Raw genomic sequence first — 20,209 nt, forward strand, 5'->3', positions numbered from 1 at the left:
GTCTCTTCAAATTCCACTCTGTGGAACTTTTCTGCCTTGTGAAGTCAAAAAAAGAATAAATCCAAGTCCTCATGGGAGCCCTTCAGATACTTGGAAGACAGCTATTATGTTCCGCCTGAGTCTCTCCTTCTCCATACCAAAAATGTCCAGTGACTCCAAGCACAAACCAGTTCTCTTATGACATGAACTGAAGACCCTCTACTGTGATAGTGACTTCTGGACACTCTCCAGCTTGTTACTGTCCTTTTTAAACTGTGTTGCCCAGAATTTAACACCATTGTCCATATGAGGTCTGATGAGGGCAGTGGGAATATCACCATCTTATTCCTGGAAGTTAGGTCTTCACTTAATGAAGCCCACTTAAAACTTCAGAGTAATTATCACAACAACCTGGGAAAGAATCTAGGATAAGTAAGATTGGGAAACAGAGGCCCAGAGAAGCTAAGAACTGGAGATCACACAGCAGTGTCATAGCCAGTTAGGGCTAGAGCTCAGATCCTCAAATTCCCAGTTACAGTGGATCCTCTTTTTGGACTACTGGGGACTTTCAACTGTACCTCCCTACACCCTCAACTGTATCACATGGACACTCTTAAATCCTAACACTCTGCACAGAGTCCAAGACCCATCCTGTACAGATTCCCTGGCTTTTGGGGTCTTGGCAATGCAACACAATGGGCCTCCCTGGGGTCTGCTTGTCTCATTATCTTGGATTAGCTCTTTTATTTCTAGTGACCTTCCTTCACCTTAGACCTTGGACTTCTTGATACAGAATAGGAAAAGTGTTCCCTGCTCTCTTGGGATTTCTGTGATAATGAAAAACAAATAAACAACCAGGAAAATTATGAACATGGAATGGAAAGTGCCATGCAAATGCGGGTGTGATGGGGCAATTCTGTGTGGTTAATCCAATCCTCAGTCTGAAAGGACAAGAGTCATCTGGTACATTTTCCCCTGGGACAGGAAGGACCATATCACTCTTCTATGCAAAATCCTGCTAAGGCTCTTTATTGCCTCTAGCAAAAAACACAAAATCTCATCCTTGTATTTAAAACCATCTGACTCCCATCTCCTTTCCTCATCTTATTTTAGATAACTTTCTATCTGTGTTCTAGAGGAATTTCCCTTACACTGTCCTCATCAGATGAGATGGTTAGCATAGCTTATGCCTTCTCCAGGAAAGGAGCCTCCCAGAGTCTACCCTAGATAACTCCCCAGCTCACCATCCCCCCAACAATCAAATATCTAACGTCTTACTTTCTATTTTGGTTTCACTCCATTTCCTTTGATCACATCCTCTAGGGAGCTCTCCATCCTCTCTGAAGATAGTCAAAGGCTTGATTCGATTTGACAAGCATTTAATAAGTGTCTATTATATGCCAGGTCACTATACAGAAAATAAAACAGTCTTTGTCCTCAAGAAGATGACATTCTATTAGGGGTGAGAGCAATAGCTTGTATGCTGATAAGGAAGTGCAAACGATTTTCAAGAGCAAGAGGATGCTAACAACTAGAAAGTCCTGGGAGAAGAAGTACCATCAATATGAAGTTTTGAGGGGCCTAGGGATTCCACATCATAGAAGTTAGGAGGACTGGCATAATAGGCATGAGAGAGAGTCTGTACAAAGACGCAGATGTAAGAGATAGGATATAATATGTAGGGAGAAGCAAATTGAGCAGCTTGGCTGGAACACAGAGTGTAAGGGGGTGGAGAAGGAGTATTGTGAACCAATCTGAAAAGACAGATGTGGAACAAGACTAGGAAGAATTAAAATTTCAATTATAAAGAGGAGTTTGTATTTTATTCTTAATAGGCAATAGGGAGCTACTGAAGTTTCTTGAGCAGAGTAGTAATATGGTCAGATTTATGCTTTTAAAATATCAATTTGGTGAGTGGAAGACAGGTTGGAGATGGGAGGGAATGGAGTTAGGAGTCCAATTATCAGACTGTTGAGATTATCCAGGTAATAGGTGATAAGGACCTGAACCAAGATGGTGTTTACATGAGTGTAGAGAAGGGAATGGTGAAAGAGGTGTGTCTAGACTCAATAAGACTTGGCAACTTATTAGATCATGAGGGGTGGGCTGTTGAGAGAGAGTGAAGAGTTAGGGATGCCATCTAGATTACCCAAAACCTGCAAGTTAGATCAGGATGGATCTCATGACTCCATAAAAGTCCTGGAACTTTGCCCACCTTTCCTTCCCTCTCCTCCTTGAGAATAATGCTATATTCTTGGGAATTATCTGGCTTGGGCAGGGAGAAAACATCTTTGGTGAGGCAAAAAGTTGAGGGTGAGAGGAAACTGCAGATCCAGGGAAGGTATCTTTATTTCATGGGACAATCCATGGATTTGTCCCTCTCTGAAAGGATGCTGGAATTAAGAGTCAGTAAACGTGGTTTAAAGTCCCACTGTAGACATTTATTGGCTCTGTGACTGTGAGCGAGTTGTATAATCTCTAAATCTCTATTTTCTCATCTGTATAATGAGGATAATATCTACCACATAGTACATATCAGCACCTTCTCTGCACTTTATAGTCTTATAGAGCATTGATACTTTAAATGACTTCCCAAGGTCCCATATCCAGTGTGAGTCAGAGGCCAAACTTGAACCCTGCTTTTTTAATACTTTAAGGTTGGCTCTCTATCCGTTATGCCAAGCTGCCTCTCATTACTACTACCATTGTCATTGTCATCTTCCTATAGGGTGCGACTGGATCCTTTTCAGAGACGGTGTACAAGTGGAGGGAATATCGCCTGAAATGTGAGCAATTCATACGAGAGACACCTCTCCCAGCCACAGGTGAGCACTCACCATGTTCTATCTGTAGTCCCCATCTCTGAGGAGGCACACATTGATTTGACCTTCCTCCCACACTCCACCCATTGCTGCCCCAAGCAGACTCTCCCTTTCTCCTGATATTACTCTACCAAACAACACCTTGAATGTCTTGAATGCTCTGTTAAGGAAAACCTTGAGCTGATTTCTAGGAGTTGCAGAGAAATAGAATCATAGAATCTAGATCAAGAAGGAACCTTGGAGATCATCTAATCTGATGACTTCATTATAGAGATGAACAAATGGAGACTTGGGGAGAAGTGATTTACCCAAGGTCACAAAGATAATAAGTAGAATACTCAGGCTTGAAACTAGGTTTTGTGATTCCAAATCCAGTGCTCTTTCTACTACATTATGGGGTATCTCAGAATCCTCCCCACCATTCAGGTCCAGAACAAACATCTACTCCCTAGATCAGCATTCTTCCTGATCCCCAATCCAACCCATAAATGACCAATCCCTCCTTGGAATGCTCAACTTCTCTAAATATTTTGTACCTCTTCTGTGTGCTTATCACTGTCTGTCTTTATTACAGTAATTTGAGTTCTAATTTTGTCCATTCTACTGGACTGGAAGCTCATCTGGAGTAAAGACTATGTCTTATTCTCTTCAAGGATCCTCCTCACCACTTAAGATAGGCACTTGCCCATAGTAGGGACTCAGCAAATATCGAATAGGTGGATGGATGAATGAATGAGAGGAAAGGCAGTAGAGCAGAGTGGAAAGAATGAGGACCTGGGTTTAAATCCTAACTCTGCTCCATATAACTTTTCTGACTTCAATTGGACCTCATTTTTCCCATCTGTAATATTATAGGGTAGAACAAGATGCCTTCCAGTATCTGTTCCAGATCTGAATAAAAGAATACAGTAGGGAGTCCTTAAGCAGAGAAATGAAATGATGTAAACAGTATTCTAGGAAGATTAATCTGGCAGAAACATTCAGACTTAATAGGAACAGAAAGGGAATCCTGTTAAGAGGCTGTTCCTGAACTTCAGGCATAAGAAGATGAGAACCTGGAACTTGGATTGGTCTCATTTTTACTGGAAATTGTAGATTTGGAAGGGATCTCAGATGTCATCTCATCCCACCTGAATGGAAATCCCTCCAGATTGGGAAGAGGGCACAGATTGGGACGAGTAGGCACTGACGTGGAGAGAGTAGAGAGGAAGCAGTGGTTGGACATGAGCTGTTCCTGACTATGGATATGTTAATGCTGGAGATGTTTGTACTTGCACTCTATAGAGTTCAGGGAAATCCCAGTTTGGGAGTCCAGGGAAGGGAGAGAACATGGAAGAGGTAGGGAAGAAGAGGCACATGGCCCAGGACCCTGCAAAAGGAAGTGGTGGGCTTTCCATTTCTTTCTCTTTTGGAAAACAATAGAGGGACATAAAGTAGGGTGGGGGGTGGCAATTCCCTCACAGTCATAGAGAAGCTAGGAACTAGAATTAAAACTCAGAGCTCTTATCCATTGGGTCAGCCAGATTGCTCTGATCTGAGCAAGGAATTGGAGGAGAGTGAGTGCCAAGAGAACAATGAATCTTTGAAAAGAACCTTCCCTACTAGCATCTTTGCCTAACCAGATGTGTTCCCCATTCTCTCTATTCAGGAGACATATTTTGCAACCGGACCTTTGATAACTATACCTGTTGGCCAGATGGACTCCCTGGGACCTATGTCAATGTCAGCTGCCCTTGGTACCTTCCCTGGGCCAGCAGTGGTAAGAACACTCCTGCCCCATCACCTCCTATTGTGGACAGGCTGTGGGGTTGAGATAGTGTAGATGGGAACTCAATGTGCCAATGTAAGCAAAGCTCTCCATCCTCAAGTATTGAACTGGGTAGTTTGACTATACTCCTGCACCCTATACCCCATCCCTGAATACTGCTTATCATCCTACCCCCTTCCTTCTGGGTCTGTGTGCCTGGGGCCGATACTATTTGCACAGCTTCTCATCAGTCACTAATCTCTATTGTTCTAGCTCTCAATACTTAGAGCTACCTAGCAAACAACCAGAAAAATGCAGGGAGACATTTTCCTTCTTTTCTCAACTTCCCCTCTCTCTTCCCTCCTCTCTGCTTCTACTCTCCTCTTTTCTCTCCTATTCTTATCCATCTCTCTTTGTCCCTTTCCTCCCCCTTCTCTTTTTTCTTCTCTGTCCTTTCTATTTCTCCTCAGTCCCTCCCATATTCTCCTATAGCCTTCTTCCTGGCTATGTATCATCCATTCCCTTTTTTTCCCTATTTCCCACCCTCCCATGGGAATATTAAGCATGGGGTGACTTGCTCTTTGTCCCCTCTTTCCTCCCCCTCCCCCAAAGTGCTTGCATCATGAACAAGCCATGGGAGGTGAGGCTCACTTGGATAGCTGGCTTGATTATCTTTACACTCTAATTTGAGGTGGGGGTAGGAAGAGGTGATGATGACAATGATTTCCTTCTCTTTTTTGTGGTTCCCTGCTTGACCTGACTGATCCCCCATTTATTCCTTCCTTAGTTCCTAACTACAATGACTGCTTTCTGTTCTTTTCCTCTCTCCTATACCCATACCCAAATACACCCCCCTACATACACCCTCCCACATGCATACATACACATGAACATTAGAGACACGAGTTCATTGAAGTTCTGTTTTTAATCTGCTATTTTCAAAGCTATGCATTTCATCTGCTATTATCTGCTATTATGATTCAGCAGGATTCAATTAAGGTAGGTTGAAGGGGACTTTGGACCCCTGAGATTGACCCCCCCCCCAGTACTGTAGCAAGTGACAGAGCAGAAACCCTCTAGGCTTTAGTGGGAGAAGACAAGGGCATGAGAACATATTCTGGTTGCCATGTAGTGCATTTCAGGGCCAAAGGATCCCATGTCTGCCACTTACTAGCTGGGTGACTTGTGCTAATCATTTGACTTCTCTGGGTCTCAGTTTCCTCATCTGTAAAATGGGAGTGGGACTATTGGACCAGTTGGCTCTGAGGTCCCTTCCAATTATAAACTTATGATCTTATGATGAATAAGGAAAGTTTGATTCAAAGTCCACCCTCCACCCCCTCCTCCAACTTCTGTGGCAACCTCTCCTACCAATAGCATTGGGGAGGAGAGTGTGAAGTACTGGGCCAGGAATTACCATATCCTGGGAAAAGAAGGAGTGCCTTACCCTGGGTCTGTCTTTTCTCATAGGGATGGAAGGGAATAGCAATGTCCTGGCTTCCTAGAAGGAAGAATGATGATTAGCTCCCCAAAATTGAACTGGGTGCTGGGGTGATCTGGGGAGGGCATACAAGGGCACTGGTGGTAAGTAGCCACCCACGCCTGCCCCTTTGTACTCAACACCCACCTCCTTTGGCCTAGCTTGATTTAGAGCTGATGGCTTGGGAGCGGAGGGCTGGCCGGTGGTTGTCACTGGTATAATTCATTACCTATCATACCTCCTCTGGGGCCTGGCATTTCCTAGGGAAATGGTTCTATAGGCTCCCAGAGACAGAGAAGATGTCTAGAGAGATGTGCTCCTGCAGCCTCCAATCCATTCCCAGTGGTGAAACCTGGGGGGAGGATCAGGTTTGCCAAAAGCATTGCATTTTTGCAAATAACGTCCTGAGCTTCTGGAAAGGAAACAGGATCTGGTCAGAGTCAGGGAAGGTTACTGTTTTGCAGGAAGGCTTGCTATGGGGGAGAATACCTGGGAACTCAAACCTCTGGGGAAAGAGCAAAGCACTGTCCCCCAGGGCAAGCTCATCAGCTACCTCCATGGTCCCCTGCCCTGTGGAAGGCCCTGCCCTGGACCTATCCCCCAGTGATGAGCTGAAATGGATTCCATTTTGCCCTATATAACAGTTCCCAGACCGTGTTAAGTGACGTCATGTTTTAAATGAAACAGCCCACTAATCGTGAAGGTTAAGATGCATTTATTATTCATTAATTTGTTAACTTATTCAGTATTGAGTCTTCTTGGGTGTTCAGATCCATGCTATCACTGAGGAGTTTGGGTAAGGGAGAGGCACCTCTAACCCTGGTCTTTGAGCTTCAGTTTTCATTAAGGAGATAAAATCCATTTACTTGAAATTTCATCATCTAAGAAACATCCCTTAAGCACACAGAATGTACAAGCAAAGTTAGGAAAAGTGTTGAGAAAGATATGGGGTTAATAAGGCTGAGTCCCACCCTGGAGCACTTTCCTCTCAAACACGAAGATTCTGCAGAATTATTTCTTTCATATTCAAGGGCTTGTAACCCACGTGAGCCTATAGCATAGTTCAGCCAAGAGAATATGAAGGAGGTAAGTGGCTAGTCTGGGAAGGCTTCTTGAAAGTACCCAGGGCCTTGCAAGATTCTAGTTCTCATCTGGCTTTCTCATCTTTCCCCATTGGTGGGTGACTGAAAAGGCCTTCAGCAGCAGCACCAAGAAGCACTTGGGTCCAATCTAATTATAATCAGAATTTCTACTGCATAGTTTGGTGGGAGGGAGTAGTGTGCAAAAGCCTTCTTCCATTTGCAGAGGGTTCTATGCCCAGGGAGGGCCTAGAGCAAGGACACCCCAACCCATCTAACTTTTTTTCCCACAAGAGTTGGAAAGGAATAGCAATACTTTCTGATAAACTTTCTGGTAAACTCCCTGTGTGGGAATAGGAGGGCATTTAGGTGTCAAAGTGGATAGAGTACCAGACTTGGAAGAATCCTCTTCCTGAGTTCAAATTTGGCCTCAGACACTTACTAGCTATGTGACCCTGGGCAAGTCACTTAACCCTTTTTGCCTCAGTTTCCTCATCTGTAAAATGAGCTGGAAAAGGGAATGGCAAAATACTCATACCAGTAACTTTGTCAAGAAAACCCAAATAGGGTCATGAAGAGTCAGACATAACTGAAAAGTGACTGAACAAGAACAAAGGGAGTGGGAATGTTGGGGAGAAGGGCAGAACTACATCTATGCTAGCAGCACTTGGGGAAGATTTCACCACACCCGGGCTATCCATAGCATACTGGTCTGTTAGAAAGAGAATTGGGGGTGGCTAGGTGGTGCAGTGAATAGAGCTCTAGCCCTGGAGTCAGGAGGACCTGAGTTCAAATCTAGCCTCAGACAAAACACAAAAACTAGCCCTGTGACCTTGGGCAAGTCACTTAACCCCAACTGCCCTACCTTCCCCCTCCAAAAAAAGGAAGGAAGGAAGGAAGGAAGGAAGAGAAAGAGAACTAGATTTGGAGTCAAAAGTTCTGAGTTCAAATCCTGGTACTTATAGCTTGAGAGCCCTGAGGTGATTACCTTCACCTCTATTAAATAAGGGGACTGGACCAGAACAGAGGTGGGGAACCTGTGGCCTCAAGGCAACATGTAGTCCTCTAGGTCTGCAAGTGTGATTCTTTGACTGAATCCAAACTTCACAGAACAAATCCTCTTAATAAAAGAATGTGTTTTCTGAAACTTGGACTCAGTCAAGAGGTCACACTCAAGGACCTAGAAGGCCACATGTGGCCTTGAGGCCACAGGTCCCCCATCCCTGGATCAGGTGATCAGAGAACTATTCTGCCCACGTAAATGAAAATAACATATATAAGGTTCTATGCAAACATTAAAGAGCTATATGAATGCTTGCTGTTATGATAATGATAATGATGGTAGTCCTAAGACTTGGGGTCAAATCACAATCTGTTTTCCTCTCTGAGCCTGAGTTTCCTCATCTATAAAACTGCGGTGAATAATACTTGTCCTGACTGCCTCCTGGGGCTAGTGTGAAGTTGTTCTTCAGTCATTTTCAGTCATGTCCAACTCTTGGTGACCCCATTTGGGGTTTTCTTGGCAGACACTGGAGTAGTTTGCCATTTCCTTCTCCAGCTCATTTGACAGATAAGGAAACTGAGGCAAACAAGATTACATGACTTGCCCAGGGTCACACAGCTGGTTAAGTGTCTGAGGCAGGATTTGAACTCACAAAGATGAGTCTTCTTGATTCCCGGCCCTGTACTCTATCCATTTCATCACCTATTGCCCCAGGGCTAGCATGAAGACAGCATCTTAAATACATGGTAAATTGCTACTCATAATTGTTTTGGAGGCCTGTGGAGCTTCCCAATCTTGTTTTTTTTTTCTTCTCATTATTGAAGATGCTTCATATGGAAGCATGATCCTGAGAATGGATATCAAAAATTTTCCATGAACTCAAAGCCCCTTTTTCTTCCCTGTGCTTGCCTCCCCTAACCCCAGTGGCCTTTCTTTCCCCTCTGCTACCAACTGCCCAGAGGTTTAGGGTAAGAACCACAGGTTGGTCCTCACCTCTCCAGCTACAGGGAGCCCAAGTCAGGAGCAACTTATCATCACTCAGCCTCTAATCTACCCCCAACTCTGCCTCCTTCTCCTAGGCTCCATCCATCACCTTTAATTTTATTTGAGCAGGAAATAGGCCCTCATGGCGGCCCGTTTATGAACGAACAGAGTTTTATAGCTTTCTCCATGAAGCTAATGACAGCCGTCGCGGCCCCCTGCCAGCCGCCACCTGGCTCAAAGGACTAATTTACTCTGCTTTCTGACACTCAGAATCATCCATGGCTACTGCCTGCCCCCCCCTTCCCCTACTGAGTTAGGGACCCATAGAAGCAAAGTGCTCCATCAGCATAATTGCTTTTATCACCCAGACAGCTCCCTGTCCCAGGAGCTAATGAAGCAGGAGGAATTAACCTGCAGTGAGGAAATCCTGCACAGTAGACTTTGGATGGGGCTGAGGCAGATTCAGAGGGGACAGGAGAACTCTAGTAGGATCTTGACCCTTGACCCTGACCCATGAATCCAGAGCTGATGGATCCTCTTTGTTTTTATAAAGTCATAGTCAGGCATATGTATAATAACACATCAATGGATCTGTGATTACAGATATGGGCTTTTCCTCTATTGGTATGGAGGGCAGCCCATCTACATCTTCTCAGTCTACATGGCACTTGTTCATATGCTCCCCTAAATGTTCCAGTCAACTTGATGGAGGCTTTCTTCTAGGTCTCTTGACAATGGTGGAAACCAATGAGGACACACCAAACAGGCAGCCTGTCTATTGGTCCTGCCTTATACCTTGTACATGACCAGCTCACCTTCTTTTCTGGTGATAACATCTCTCTAGTGACAATGCAGGCATCCTTTCTCCTATCCAGTTCTTTACTGGTGGTGATACGTTACAGTCTAAACATGCTTACAAAGCTTCATTCCATTGCCTTTTGCGTGACACCTGACTTTAATTCAAGTGAGGTACAAAACAGAAAGCCTCGGGGCAGCCAGGTAACACAGTGAGTAAGAGCACCCGCCCCAGTGTTGGGATGACCTGGGGGATTGAATCCGGGCTCAGACACTTAGCACCCACCCAGAAACACCTGACTGTGTAACCTTGAGCAAGTTACTTAACCCCAATTGCTTAAAAAAACAAACAAACAGAAAGCCTTATGTTTACCAAAGGCACTTTGCCATTGTCATGGAGGACACAGTACAAAGTTTAATAATAATAACAGCTAGCATTTATATAGTACCTACTATGTGCTAACTGCTTTAAAGATAATTTGAATTATTTATTTAATATAATATATTATTGTGTGTTATTACATATAATAAATATATAATAAAATAAATGTTTATTATTTTATAAATATTTTAAATTATAATTTAAATACATTTTAAATTTAAATAATTAAAAAATATCTCATATATCTCAGGTAATAGTAGGTGCTATTATTATCCCCATTTTACAGTTGAAGAATCTGGGGCAGATTAGAGGTTAAGTGACTAGCTAGTAAGGGTCTGAAGCTGGATTTGAACTCAGGTCTCTCCTGATTCTAAGGCCAACCTAACTACCTCAGTCCTTTGACTGAGGCAAACCTATCCAGATTCATTCCATTAAGACTCAACAATAGCTATATGAAATTGAATTTGCCTCCTTGTGTCGGATCTGTCCTTGACCTGGGCTGTGACTTAGATGATGGCATGAAGAACCATACCTGTCCATGTGCAGATAGATGACTTGGGACTGGGAGAGATAGCTAGTGCACAGAATGTCAAGTGTTGAGTCAGAATCCTAGTGATCCAGTGGCCAGAGCACCAAGCCCAGAGTCAAGAAGGCTCTAGAACTAGGTCTCGAAGGAACCTTTGAAGTATCTAGTTCAAACTTCTTCTACAGATGAAGAAATCAAGTCCCAGGGAGAGCAGGAGACTAGTTCAAGTTACAGTTCTTACAGTTGTTCATGTTCAGTTATTCTCAGTTATGTTAGACTCTTCCAACTCCATTTAGGGTCTTCTTGGCAAAGGTACCAGAATGGTTTGCCATTCCCTTCTCCAGATCATTTTACAGATGAGGAAACTGAGGCAGAGTGAAGTGACTTGCCCAAGGTCACATAGTTAGTGTCTGAGGCAGGATTTGAACTCATGAAGATGAGTTTTCTTGCCTCTGAGCCTAGCATTCCCTATACTTCAAAACTTAGCTGCCCATTCTACAGATGAATAAACTAAGGCCCAAAGATTAGGTAGCTTGCTCAAAGTCATACAGTCAAGAAGCTACAAAGCCAGGACTCCAGCCCAAGCCCAGTGACTCCACTATGTCATGTTGCCTCTCATACCCAGTCAGTCACTAAGTCTAACATCTTTATTCCTGCAACATCTCTTGACTCTGTCCCTTTCTTGCTAGTCTCACTGTATCATGGTATAATAGAGAGAACACTGAATTTGGGGTCAGAATTGAGACCTGGCTTTGCTACTTGTCAATTATGTGAGGCAGCTGGTGGTGCAGTGGATAGAACACTATGCCTGGAGCCAGGAAAACTTGAGTTTAAATCTGGCCTCAGACTTAACTAGCTGTGTGACCCTGGGCAAGTCATTTAACCTCTGGTTGCCTCAGTTTTCTCAGCTGTAAAATGGAAATAATAATAGCACCTACCTCCCAAGATTGTTGTGAGGGTCAAAGGAGATCATATTTGAAAAGTGCTTAGCACAAAGTCTGGCACATAGTAGGTGCTATAAAAATGTTTATTCCTTTTCCCTTGGTAAGTCTTCCTGCTTCCAATCTGTTCTTTATACAATGACTAGAATAATTTTTTTCTTAAGTACTAATGTGGACATGCCACTCCACTGCTCAAAAAGCTTCACTAGCTCCCTATTGTTTACTGACTAAAAGGCAAACTCCTTTGCCTGGCATTCAGGCATTTGTGATCCTACCTGCCTAGGCTCATGTCATATTACTATATTATATTCTATAAACTCCATGACCTAGTCAAGTGGGACTACTCTCTGACCCCGCTACCCCAACACACACTTTCCCGTCGGGATTTTTCTTCATAGTTTTCAATAACTGGGACATCCTCCTCTTCTTGGCCTGCTGAATTTCTACCCATCCTTTAAAGACTAGCTCAAATACTTTTTCTCAATCCCCAGTTAGTAGCCATCTTCCTTCTTGGACCTCACAGAGTGATTTTAATTTAAATTTTTTTGCAAGGAGTAATAGAGACAAGGGAGCCAGATTTCATTGAATTGGGGAGCTCTCAGTAAGGAAAGTCCCACTACCAATACAGATCAGTACCAGCACTGGCAACCCTACTCTTAGAAACTTGACTGGGGCTCTGAAGTTTTAAAAGCCAAATAATCAGCATGTGTCAGAGGCAATACTGATCCCAGGTATCCACAATACTATATTCCTTCTACCTCTGATTGCCTGTAACATCATGTACTAATAATAGTTATTAGTGTTTGTGTCATATTCCCCTGCTAGACTGAAGACAGACCTTACCTATAATTTGCATCTCCCCAGCCTCTGCCACAATGCTTAGGTTTGTGGAATGAATGAATAATTTTTTAAAAAATTAAATAAAGTAAAAAGATGATCTTTAGTCCCATCCAGAGTTATTCTGAATTCATAATTGGTATAACTAGAATGAATGACTTTGTGTTTATTTGTATTTGCAGTGTCCTATAAATCTATTACTTGATTAGGAGGGGGTGTTCCTCATTTTTTTCCTTCTAAAAGAGAGCTTTCAGGGAAACTAGACTGAGTGTTCCCAAGACAAAGCATGTAGAATCTTGTTGCCTGAAGAATTTGGTGTAGAGTCCTGCCTCATCTCCAAGGTGGGCCCCAGTGAGCCCATGACAAATTGATCCCCATGGGAGTCAGAAGTCACCTTGTCCACTTGTACCTAACAGGGAAATCCCCCTCCACCAGAACCAACAAAGTGGTCTCAGCTTGAACCTGCTGCTCGAGGGGTGGACCTCTGCTTCCCAAGGCTCCCCATTCCGCTTCCGAACAGCTCTAACTGTTAGGATTTTTGTTGTTTACACTGAGTCTCTCTGCAATTCCTACACATTCATTGCACCTCGTTCTGCCCTCTGAGGCTATGCAGAACTAATCTAATCCCTCTTCTATGAGACACTCTTTCAAATATTTGAACCCATCTATCATGCACCCTCTAAATCTCTTTATATTCTAGGCCAAACTCCACTGGTTCCTTTAACCAGTCCTTGTATGGAATGGTTTTGGGGGCCCTCACCATTCTCTTTACACAGGAGGACTCCTTCAGACTTTCTACAGCCTTTCTAAAATGTAGCACCAACTAAATGTGATCTGAGCAGGGTAGAATTCAGTGAGGTTACCACACCCATCATAGTAGACACTATACCTCTTTTAACATTGCCTAAGATTTTGGTTTTTTGGTTTTTTGAATTAGATTTTCTGACAGGCACATGACTTATATTAAGTTTGTAGTCCTCCAGAGTCCCCAGAACCTTTTGATAGGAACCATTGTCTAGTCCCCTACCCCACACCCCATCTTATATTTGTGAAATTGATTTCTTGAACACAGGTATAGGACTTTACTTTTATCTCTATTCAATTTCATCTCATTAGACTGGACTGATCCTTGTAGCTTTTCAAGAACTATTGGAAAGGGAGGGATGGAGAGAGAGAGAGAGGAAGGAAGGAAGGAAGGAAGGAAGGAAGGAAGGAAGGAAGGAAGGAAGGAAGGAAGGAAGGAAGGAAGGAAGGAAGGAAAGAAGGAAGGAAGGAAAAAGTAAAAGAAGGAAAGGGAAGGGAAGAAACATTTATTAAGCACCTACTATGTGTTTAATATTTACATTTTATGATCTCATGTGACTTGTTGGTATGTTGTAGAAGAATAGAAGAAAACCCTAATATTTTCTTTGGAAAAAAAAGTCAATGGTGCTATCAGAAGCAAAAAAAAAAAAAATAGTAAAGTCTGAAGGAACAGAAAGTTATGGGGAGAAAATAATACATTGAGTTTGGAAATGCTGAAGTTGAGATGCTATTGGGATGAGTTAGCTCCTTGAGGGCAGGCACTGTTTGATTTCTGTTTTTTTGTCCCCCTTCACCTTGCACAGTATATGGCACAGAGAGACATTTAATAAATTCTTTGGTCATTATATGGCAGCGCTTCCCTAGCACAGTACTTGACACATAGAAAGTGCCTGATAAATTCTTGTTGATTGATTGACATTCAAGTAGAGAGACCATTTGGATCATTCTAGATGTGGGTCTAGCCATCATAAGAGATGTTGGAACTCTGTGTATAGATTTGGGACTCTAATAATAACAACAATAGTAGTAGTGAGAGCCAACATTTTTTATAGTACCTACTACATGCCTGGAATTGTGCTAAGTACTTTACAAGTATTATCTCATTTGAGACTCACAACAGGGGGAGGTGGGAGGCAGGTGCCATTGTTGTCGACATTTCACAGATTAGGAAAATGAGGCGAATAGCGGTTGAGTAATTCCCTCGAGATCACACACAGCTAGTAAGTATCTAGCGCTAGATTTGAATTCAGGTCTTCCTGACTTGGTGCACCATGTGCCTCTATTGTCTTCTGGCTTCTTCTTTACAGAAACGGTAGTGAAAAATTGTCACGGGGCAGAAAGCAAAGAGAAGAAGACCGAGGAAGGGTCATAGAGGAACAACCACATTGAGGAGTGAGAAAGAAGACAAGAAACCTGGGGAGGAATCAGGGGAGGAGTTAAAGATAGGGATAGAACCAGGGAGTTGTGGCATATCTGAAGCCCAGGGAGCTCAGAAACTATGCAGAAACAGCTCCAGCATAATGCCTCTATGGCCCTTATGGCTAGTGTATACTCACTGAACATAAATGTGTGACTAGCTGTGTACAAAGCACTTTACCTCTGTCTGCCTAGAAAGTCATCTCTAGAATGAAGAGGCTAGACTTTAGTCCTGCACAGCTCTAAATCTTTGATGCTGCAAAGTGTGGAAGTGGGGATGAGAAAAGAAAAGAAAAGGCTTAAAAAATATTATGGAGACCAAGAGTCAGTAAAGGTAGAGAAAAACTGTGTTGAGTGGCAGTGTGGACTCAATCGAGGTTCCATAATGTAAATTTGTAGTGGGTGAAGTGAGTTTGATGTTCTGATTTTCTGCTTAGCAATACTGGATTAGGATCAGAGAAATCAGATGGTGGGGGCACCTAGGGAAATTTACATATAGGGAATAGCAGAAAGTGGAGCGGAGGGGAAAGGGTCTAGAGAAGGGTATCAATGGCAGTAACTAATGAAACATTCTAGGAGTGGGTGAGGGGGCCAAAGCTAGATATAAATGAAATCAGAATACAGAAAGTTGTCTAGAATAGGGGAGGTTTTTAATCTGAAGTTTGTAAAATAAATTTTTTAAATATACATTTTGATCACTATATTTAGTTGTAATTTGTTTCCCTTGTAATCTTTTTTATTTTATTTTATGCATTTAAAAACATTATTCTAACAGTGCAGCCCGAACTCTGTTCTGAGAAGGCATCCATAGGTTTCACCAGCATGCTAAAAGGGTTCATGAAACAAAAAAAGGTTAAGAACCCCTTGATCTAGAAGAATGAAAATGAATAAAGATGAATTATGGGAACAGAGGTCATCATAAGGGGAAAATATAAATTGTGTTTGAAAGTAGGAAAGCTTTGGAGTCAAAGGTTGATTTTCAATTGTATCCAACTCTTAGTGACTCCATGGACCATATACTGTCCATGGGTTTTTGTTGGCAAAGGTCCTAGAGTGGTTTGCCATTTCATTTTCCAATGAATTAAGACAAATCAAGGTTAAGTGACTGGCCTGAGGTCAGACAGTAAGTGACTGAGCCCTCATTTAAACTTAGGTCTTCCTGACTCTAGGTTCTATCCACTGAGCTTCTTTGGAGTCGGAGAACCCAGTTTCAAATCTTGTATGTGCCACTTGTCTTTGTACCCAGAGGGCCTAGCACAGTGCCTGGCAGTTGGGGAAACTTAATGCTTGTTTGCTAGATCAATTGATTTATTTGTGGCCTGAGGAAATCATTTAATCTCTCTTCGTGTCAATTATATTACCTATAAATTAAAGAGGTTGAACTAGGTAAACTCTAAGGTCCCTTACAGTTCTAAATCTACAATCTGATGAATTATAATCCTATAATTCTAAAAAATGGGAAGGAGGGTATGGATAGAGGGGAAATTATAAGAATTTTGGAGGGGGTGCAATTCTGAGAGATGGTGAGGAGGTCTGGGATGGAAACATGTCAGTATGTGGCTGACATGTATAATAAACATGTGAAGGATGGAGGTGGGGGGAAGGAGGAGAAGTGGAAAGATACTAAACCTGTGATTTTACTAGTGGTGCAAATTCCTAATGTGGGACTTCCTTCTACTCAAGAAGATTGGTAACTGCTCTGCAAAAAATCCTTAGAGAATGCCAGGTTTGCATGGGTCCATAAACTTTCATTGTTGTTCAATCCTTTTTTCAGTCATGTCCAACTCCTCATGACCCCATTTAGAGTTTTCCTGGCAAAGATACTGGAGTGGTTTGCCATTTCATTCAGCTAATTTTACATATGAGGAAACTGAGGCAAACAGGGTGAAGTGACTTACCCAGGGTCAACCAGCTAGTAAGTATCTGAGGTCAGATTTGAACTCAGGTCTTCCTAACTCCAGGCCTGTACTCTATCCACTGCACCATCTTGGCTAGTATATGACAAAAGTGAGACTCATGTGCCAAGTCTCCCCAAGGTTCCCAACTATTTTCATCCAGAACCTTTTGCTTTTCAGCAAATCTTCCTATACTTCCTATCTATGTAAAAGGAGAGAAATTATATAGTTTACCATTTACATGCACATAAGAAATTATAAAATGTTATTTGGCATATAGCATTTCTTTTTAGCATCACAAAGTTTTAAATGTTTAACAGAATGCAGTCAAATAAATTAGTAAGGTTATTGATTCTCTTTCCTGTCAGCCACCAATGGTTTTATTCTTGGTATATTTTGTGAAAAATGTGTGATTACTCCCATATCACATTTGGTTCAACTTTTTTCTTGCTTTGGATTTGATTGAGACCAGCACTGAGAATTTTGAATCACCGAGATAAATTGTTATAAATGGAATTAGAGCCTTGTAAGCCAGTTTAGTAAGAACGGGCTATGCTTCTTCAAGCATTCCACAATGGTTTTACAAGAACCAAAAAAAATTAATTTCATTGCTTGGAAATCAATGCAGAGTTTCTGGTGATTGTAGAGATCAATTAGTTTGTATTTTACTATATCGTTATTGCTAATTTTTTTCTAGCTTCTTTGAAAAAAAGGTTTTGTAGCCAAACCTTGTTCATTTGTAGGCAGAATAGTGAGTGGAGAGCTCTGGACTTGGGAGTCTGGAAGACTTGAGTTCAGTTCCCAATATGGGACCCTACTGCTCTGTGTCCCAACTTTCCTATCTGTAAAAATAAGGGAATTGCATCCTGTGGCCTCTAAGGACCCTTCCAAGTCCTAAGTCTTTGGTTGGTTACATGGTCCTGTGAATTATTCCCTTCAACTCTCTCAAATTTTTCAGATGTATTATAAATGCTCACTCCTTTTCCCACTCCAGCCCCATGTCCTCATCCTTTTTTACTTTTCCAGTCCCATAATTTTTCCCTAAGACTACTATAATTAGGAGACTTCCATAGGGTAATATGGCTATTTGCTGAATATTCTGTGTACCCCCCCCCACTCTAGTTTCTTATGCCCCTTGAAAGTATTCTTAGCCCAGGTTGAGAATTTCTGCTCCAAGTTTGATTCTTGTTCAGATAAGTAATTATAAATGAGTATCTGAAACTGGATTTGAACTCAGGTCTTCCTGATTAGAGGTCCAATGCTTTATCCACTGTTCCACCTAGTAGACACAAGGTAAACTTAATGGAGAAGGGGGACTAGGAAAAAATTCCTGCCAAGAAATGACTTTTAAAGAAAGTCAAGAATTGAGTCTAAGAGATGGAAATGAGAAGGGAGAGCATTCCAAGCTTGGGGAACAACTTAGGAGTAAGCCAGGTTTGGGTTAAAGCCAGAAGGTAAAAGGGATATTTAGTTGAAAAGTTAAAAGATACAGGGTAAGGGGTTCTTAACCTGGAGTGAGTTCTTATGAACTTTAAAAAAAATTTTAACTACATGTCAAAATTATTGGTTTCCTTTATAATCCTACATATTTTGTTTTTTCATTTAAAAACATTATTCTTAGAAGGGGCCCATTAGGTTTCACTAATTTGCCAAAAGGGTGCACAATGAAGAAATGGTTAAGAGCCCATGGTATAGAAAGAGTTTGCTGAGAGTAGAATGGGCATTCCAAAAGCAGCCAGAGAGTAGAGTGAGGCTGGTGACTTTACAGAGCCCTGCCTCACTTAAATCCAATTCATTTGCATGTCACTTTTCTGATATTATCTGCCCTCTTGGAGAAAGAAGGACAAATAACAACAATGTAATAGATCACTAGACCCTGAAAGAAGCAGATAGGAAGGAGCCCAGGAAGAAGGTAGGAATGGAGTCCTAAGTAATGGACGTGTGTCTTGTATCTAAAGCAGAACTAGGTGCTGGAAGAGCAGGGTTGGGGAGCCAATATAAAATAGAGAGAATGGTGCTTTGGAGTTACATCAGCAGAGGCTAACCAGTAGAGACACTGTTGAGCTGCTTCAACATGGAATTTATTTTCATTGACGTTTGAGAGCCTGCTTCTGTAAAGTCTCTTTTCTAGATGTGCTGCTGCCCAGGCTTCCAGAGCCAGATGCTGAAAGGAGCTAGTCTTCTTGAGCTCTCAAAGAGGTCAAACAGACAGGAAATCCAATAGGGACTGGCAGACATTCAGCAAAGATTCAGCAAAGCCAATTAGTCTGTGTAGCTAAGAGATGCAAAGAGTATTTAAACTGCACAAGAAGAGGAAACTGGAAAAGTCCTCAAATACCAAAAAGGGACTTCAGTCACAAGCAGCTTGTATGCTAATTACAAATCAGTCTTTTTTCTTCATTAAAAAAAGAGTTGGCTCCCTCCTGATCTTAAGGAGGTTTTGTTAGCCTTGCTCTAATTACTTGAAAGCTATAAAACCCCTCTCATTTGAAGGGCTCTATAAGTCAGACTTTTCTTTCTGCCCATTTTTACTTGTTTCTCCTAATTAATCTGAACTGGTGTTACCCCAAGATGAGTGCCAGTCAATGGAGCAAGTGTTCTGAACTTAAGTTTTACCTCTGATTCTTGGTAGCAAGTACTTCAAAAAAATCCACAGGGACCCTTTGAGGAGAGGAGCCCAAAGAATGCATCTCTAATACTGAAATTTGAGGTAGGGAAGGGGGAAAGTGAGCTTTCTGACAATTTAGTACAAGTGGAAAGACCCCTGACTGGAGCCAGAGGACCTGGATTTAACTCTAATGGTAATTACCTATATGACCTTGAGCAAGTCAGTTATCCTCTCCTAGCCTCAGTTTCCTCAACTATAAAATTAGGGAATTGGACTGGGTGGTCTCTGATATCCCTTCCAGCTCTAAGGATAGATCCCATGGAGATGCTGCATTGTATAAGCTGGATGGAAGAAGGCAGTGGCCCAGGGAAAGCTCCCTTCCTGCAAGCTGACACCTGAAATTCCTTTAATGCGGTGGGGAGGACATGGAGCCTTCCATCCCACAATAAGAGGTCAGGTTTAAACTGCAAACATTCCTCAAGAGGCCACAGAAAAGCTGGCATTTTTTCTGGGCTTATTTTTCCCACTCAATTCAACAAACTTGAAATGCCTACTCTGTGCAAGACATGAGAACAAGATTGAATTGCTTAAGCTCTAGGGGTCTTTCTGCTTTAAATCATAGGATCACTATGGGTTTCAGTAGGGGGTGGGAAGAAGACAAAGAAAACAAAGAAAGTCCCTGCTCTTGGGAAGCTTATAATCAAACAGAGTGAAGAGAGATAGGTAAGAAAATGACCATAGGCAGAAGAAGTGACTCACTGAGGTCACTTGACCTAACTAGAAAGCCACAGGCCAAGGTGAAGGCTAGTAAGCCTCATAGCCTTCCCACCCATATGGCTGTGGTCAGCTGAGGTCTGACGCTGTTCTCAGGCTGGACCTGTGGGAATCTTACATTCACCCATTGAAGCTGT

At 42.3% G+C, this 20,209-nt stretch overlaps 1 protein-coding gene across 2 annotated transcripts in view; it reads left to right on the plus strand.

Moving 5' to 3' along the window:
- GLP1R (glucagon like peptide 1 receptor) overlaps positions 1 to 20,209 on the plus strand; it is an 83,565-nt gene that overhangs the window by 17,201 nt on the left and 46,155 nt on the right. For both annotated transcript variants that reach the window (XM_069073613.1, XM_069073612.1), the window contains exons 2-3: positions 2,708 to 2,804; positions 4,450 to 4,560. In XM_069073613.1, coding sequence (XP_068929714.1) covers positions 2,708 to 2,804; positions 4,450 to 4,560 — 208 coding nt within the window. The remainder of the gene's footprint in view (positions 1 to 2,707; positions 2,805 to 4,449; positions 4,561 to 20,209) is intronic.

The sequence above is a fragment of the Petaurus breviceps genome, unplaced genomic scaffold, assembly GCF_028583685.1.
Source record: "Petaurus breviceps papuanus isolate PSGF00001 unplaced genomic scaffold, PetGlider_PUasm1.0 90865, whole genome shotgun sequence".
Lineage (NCBI taxonomy): Eukaryota > Metazoa > Chordata > Mammalia > Diprotodontia > Petauridae > Petaurus > Petaurus breviceps.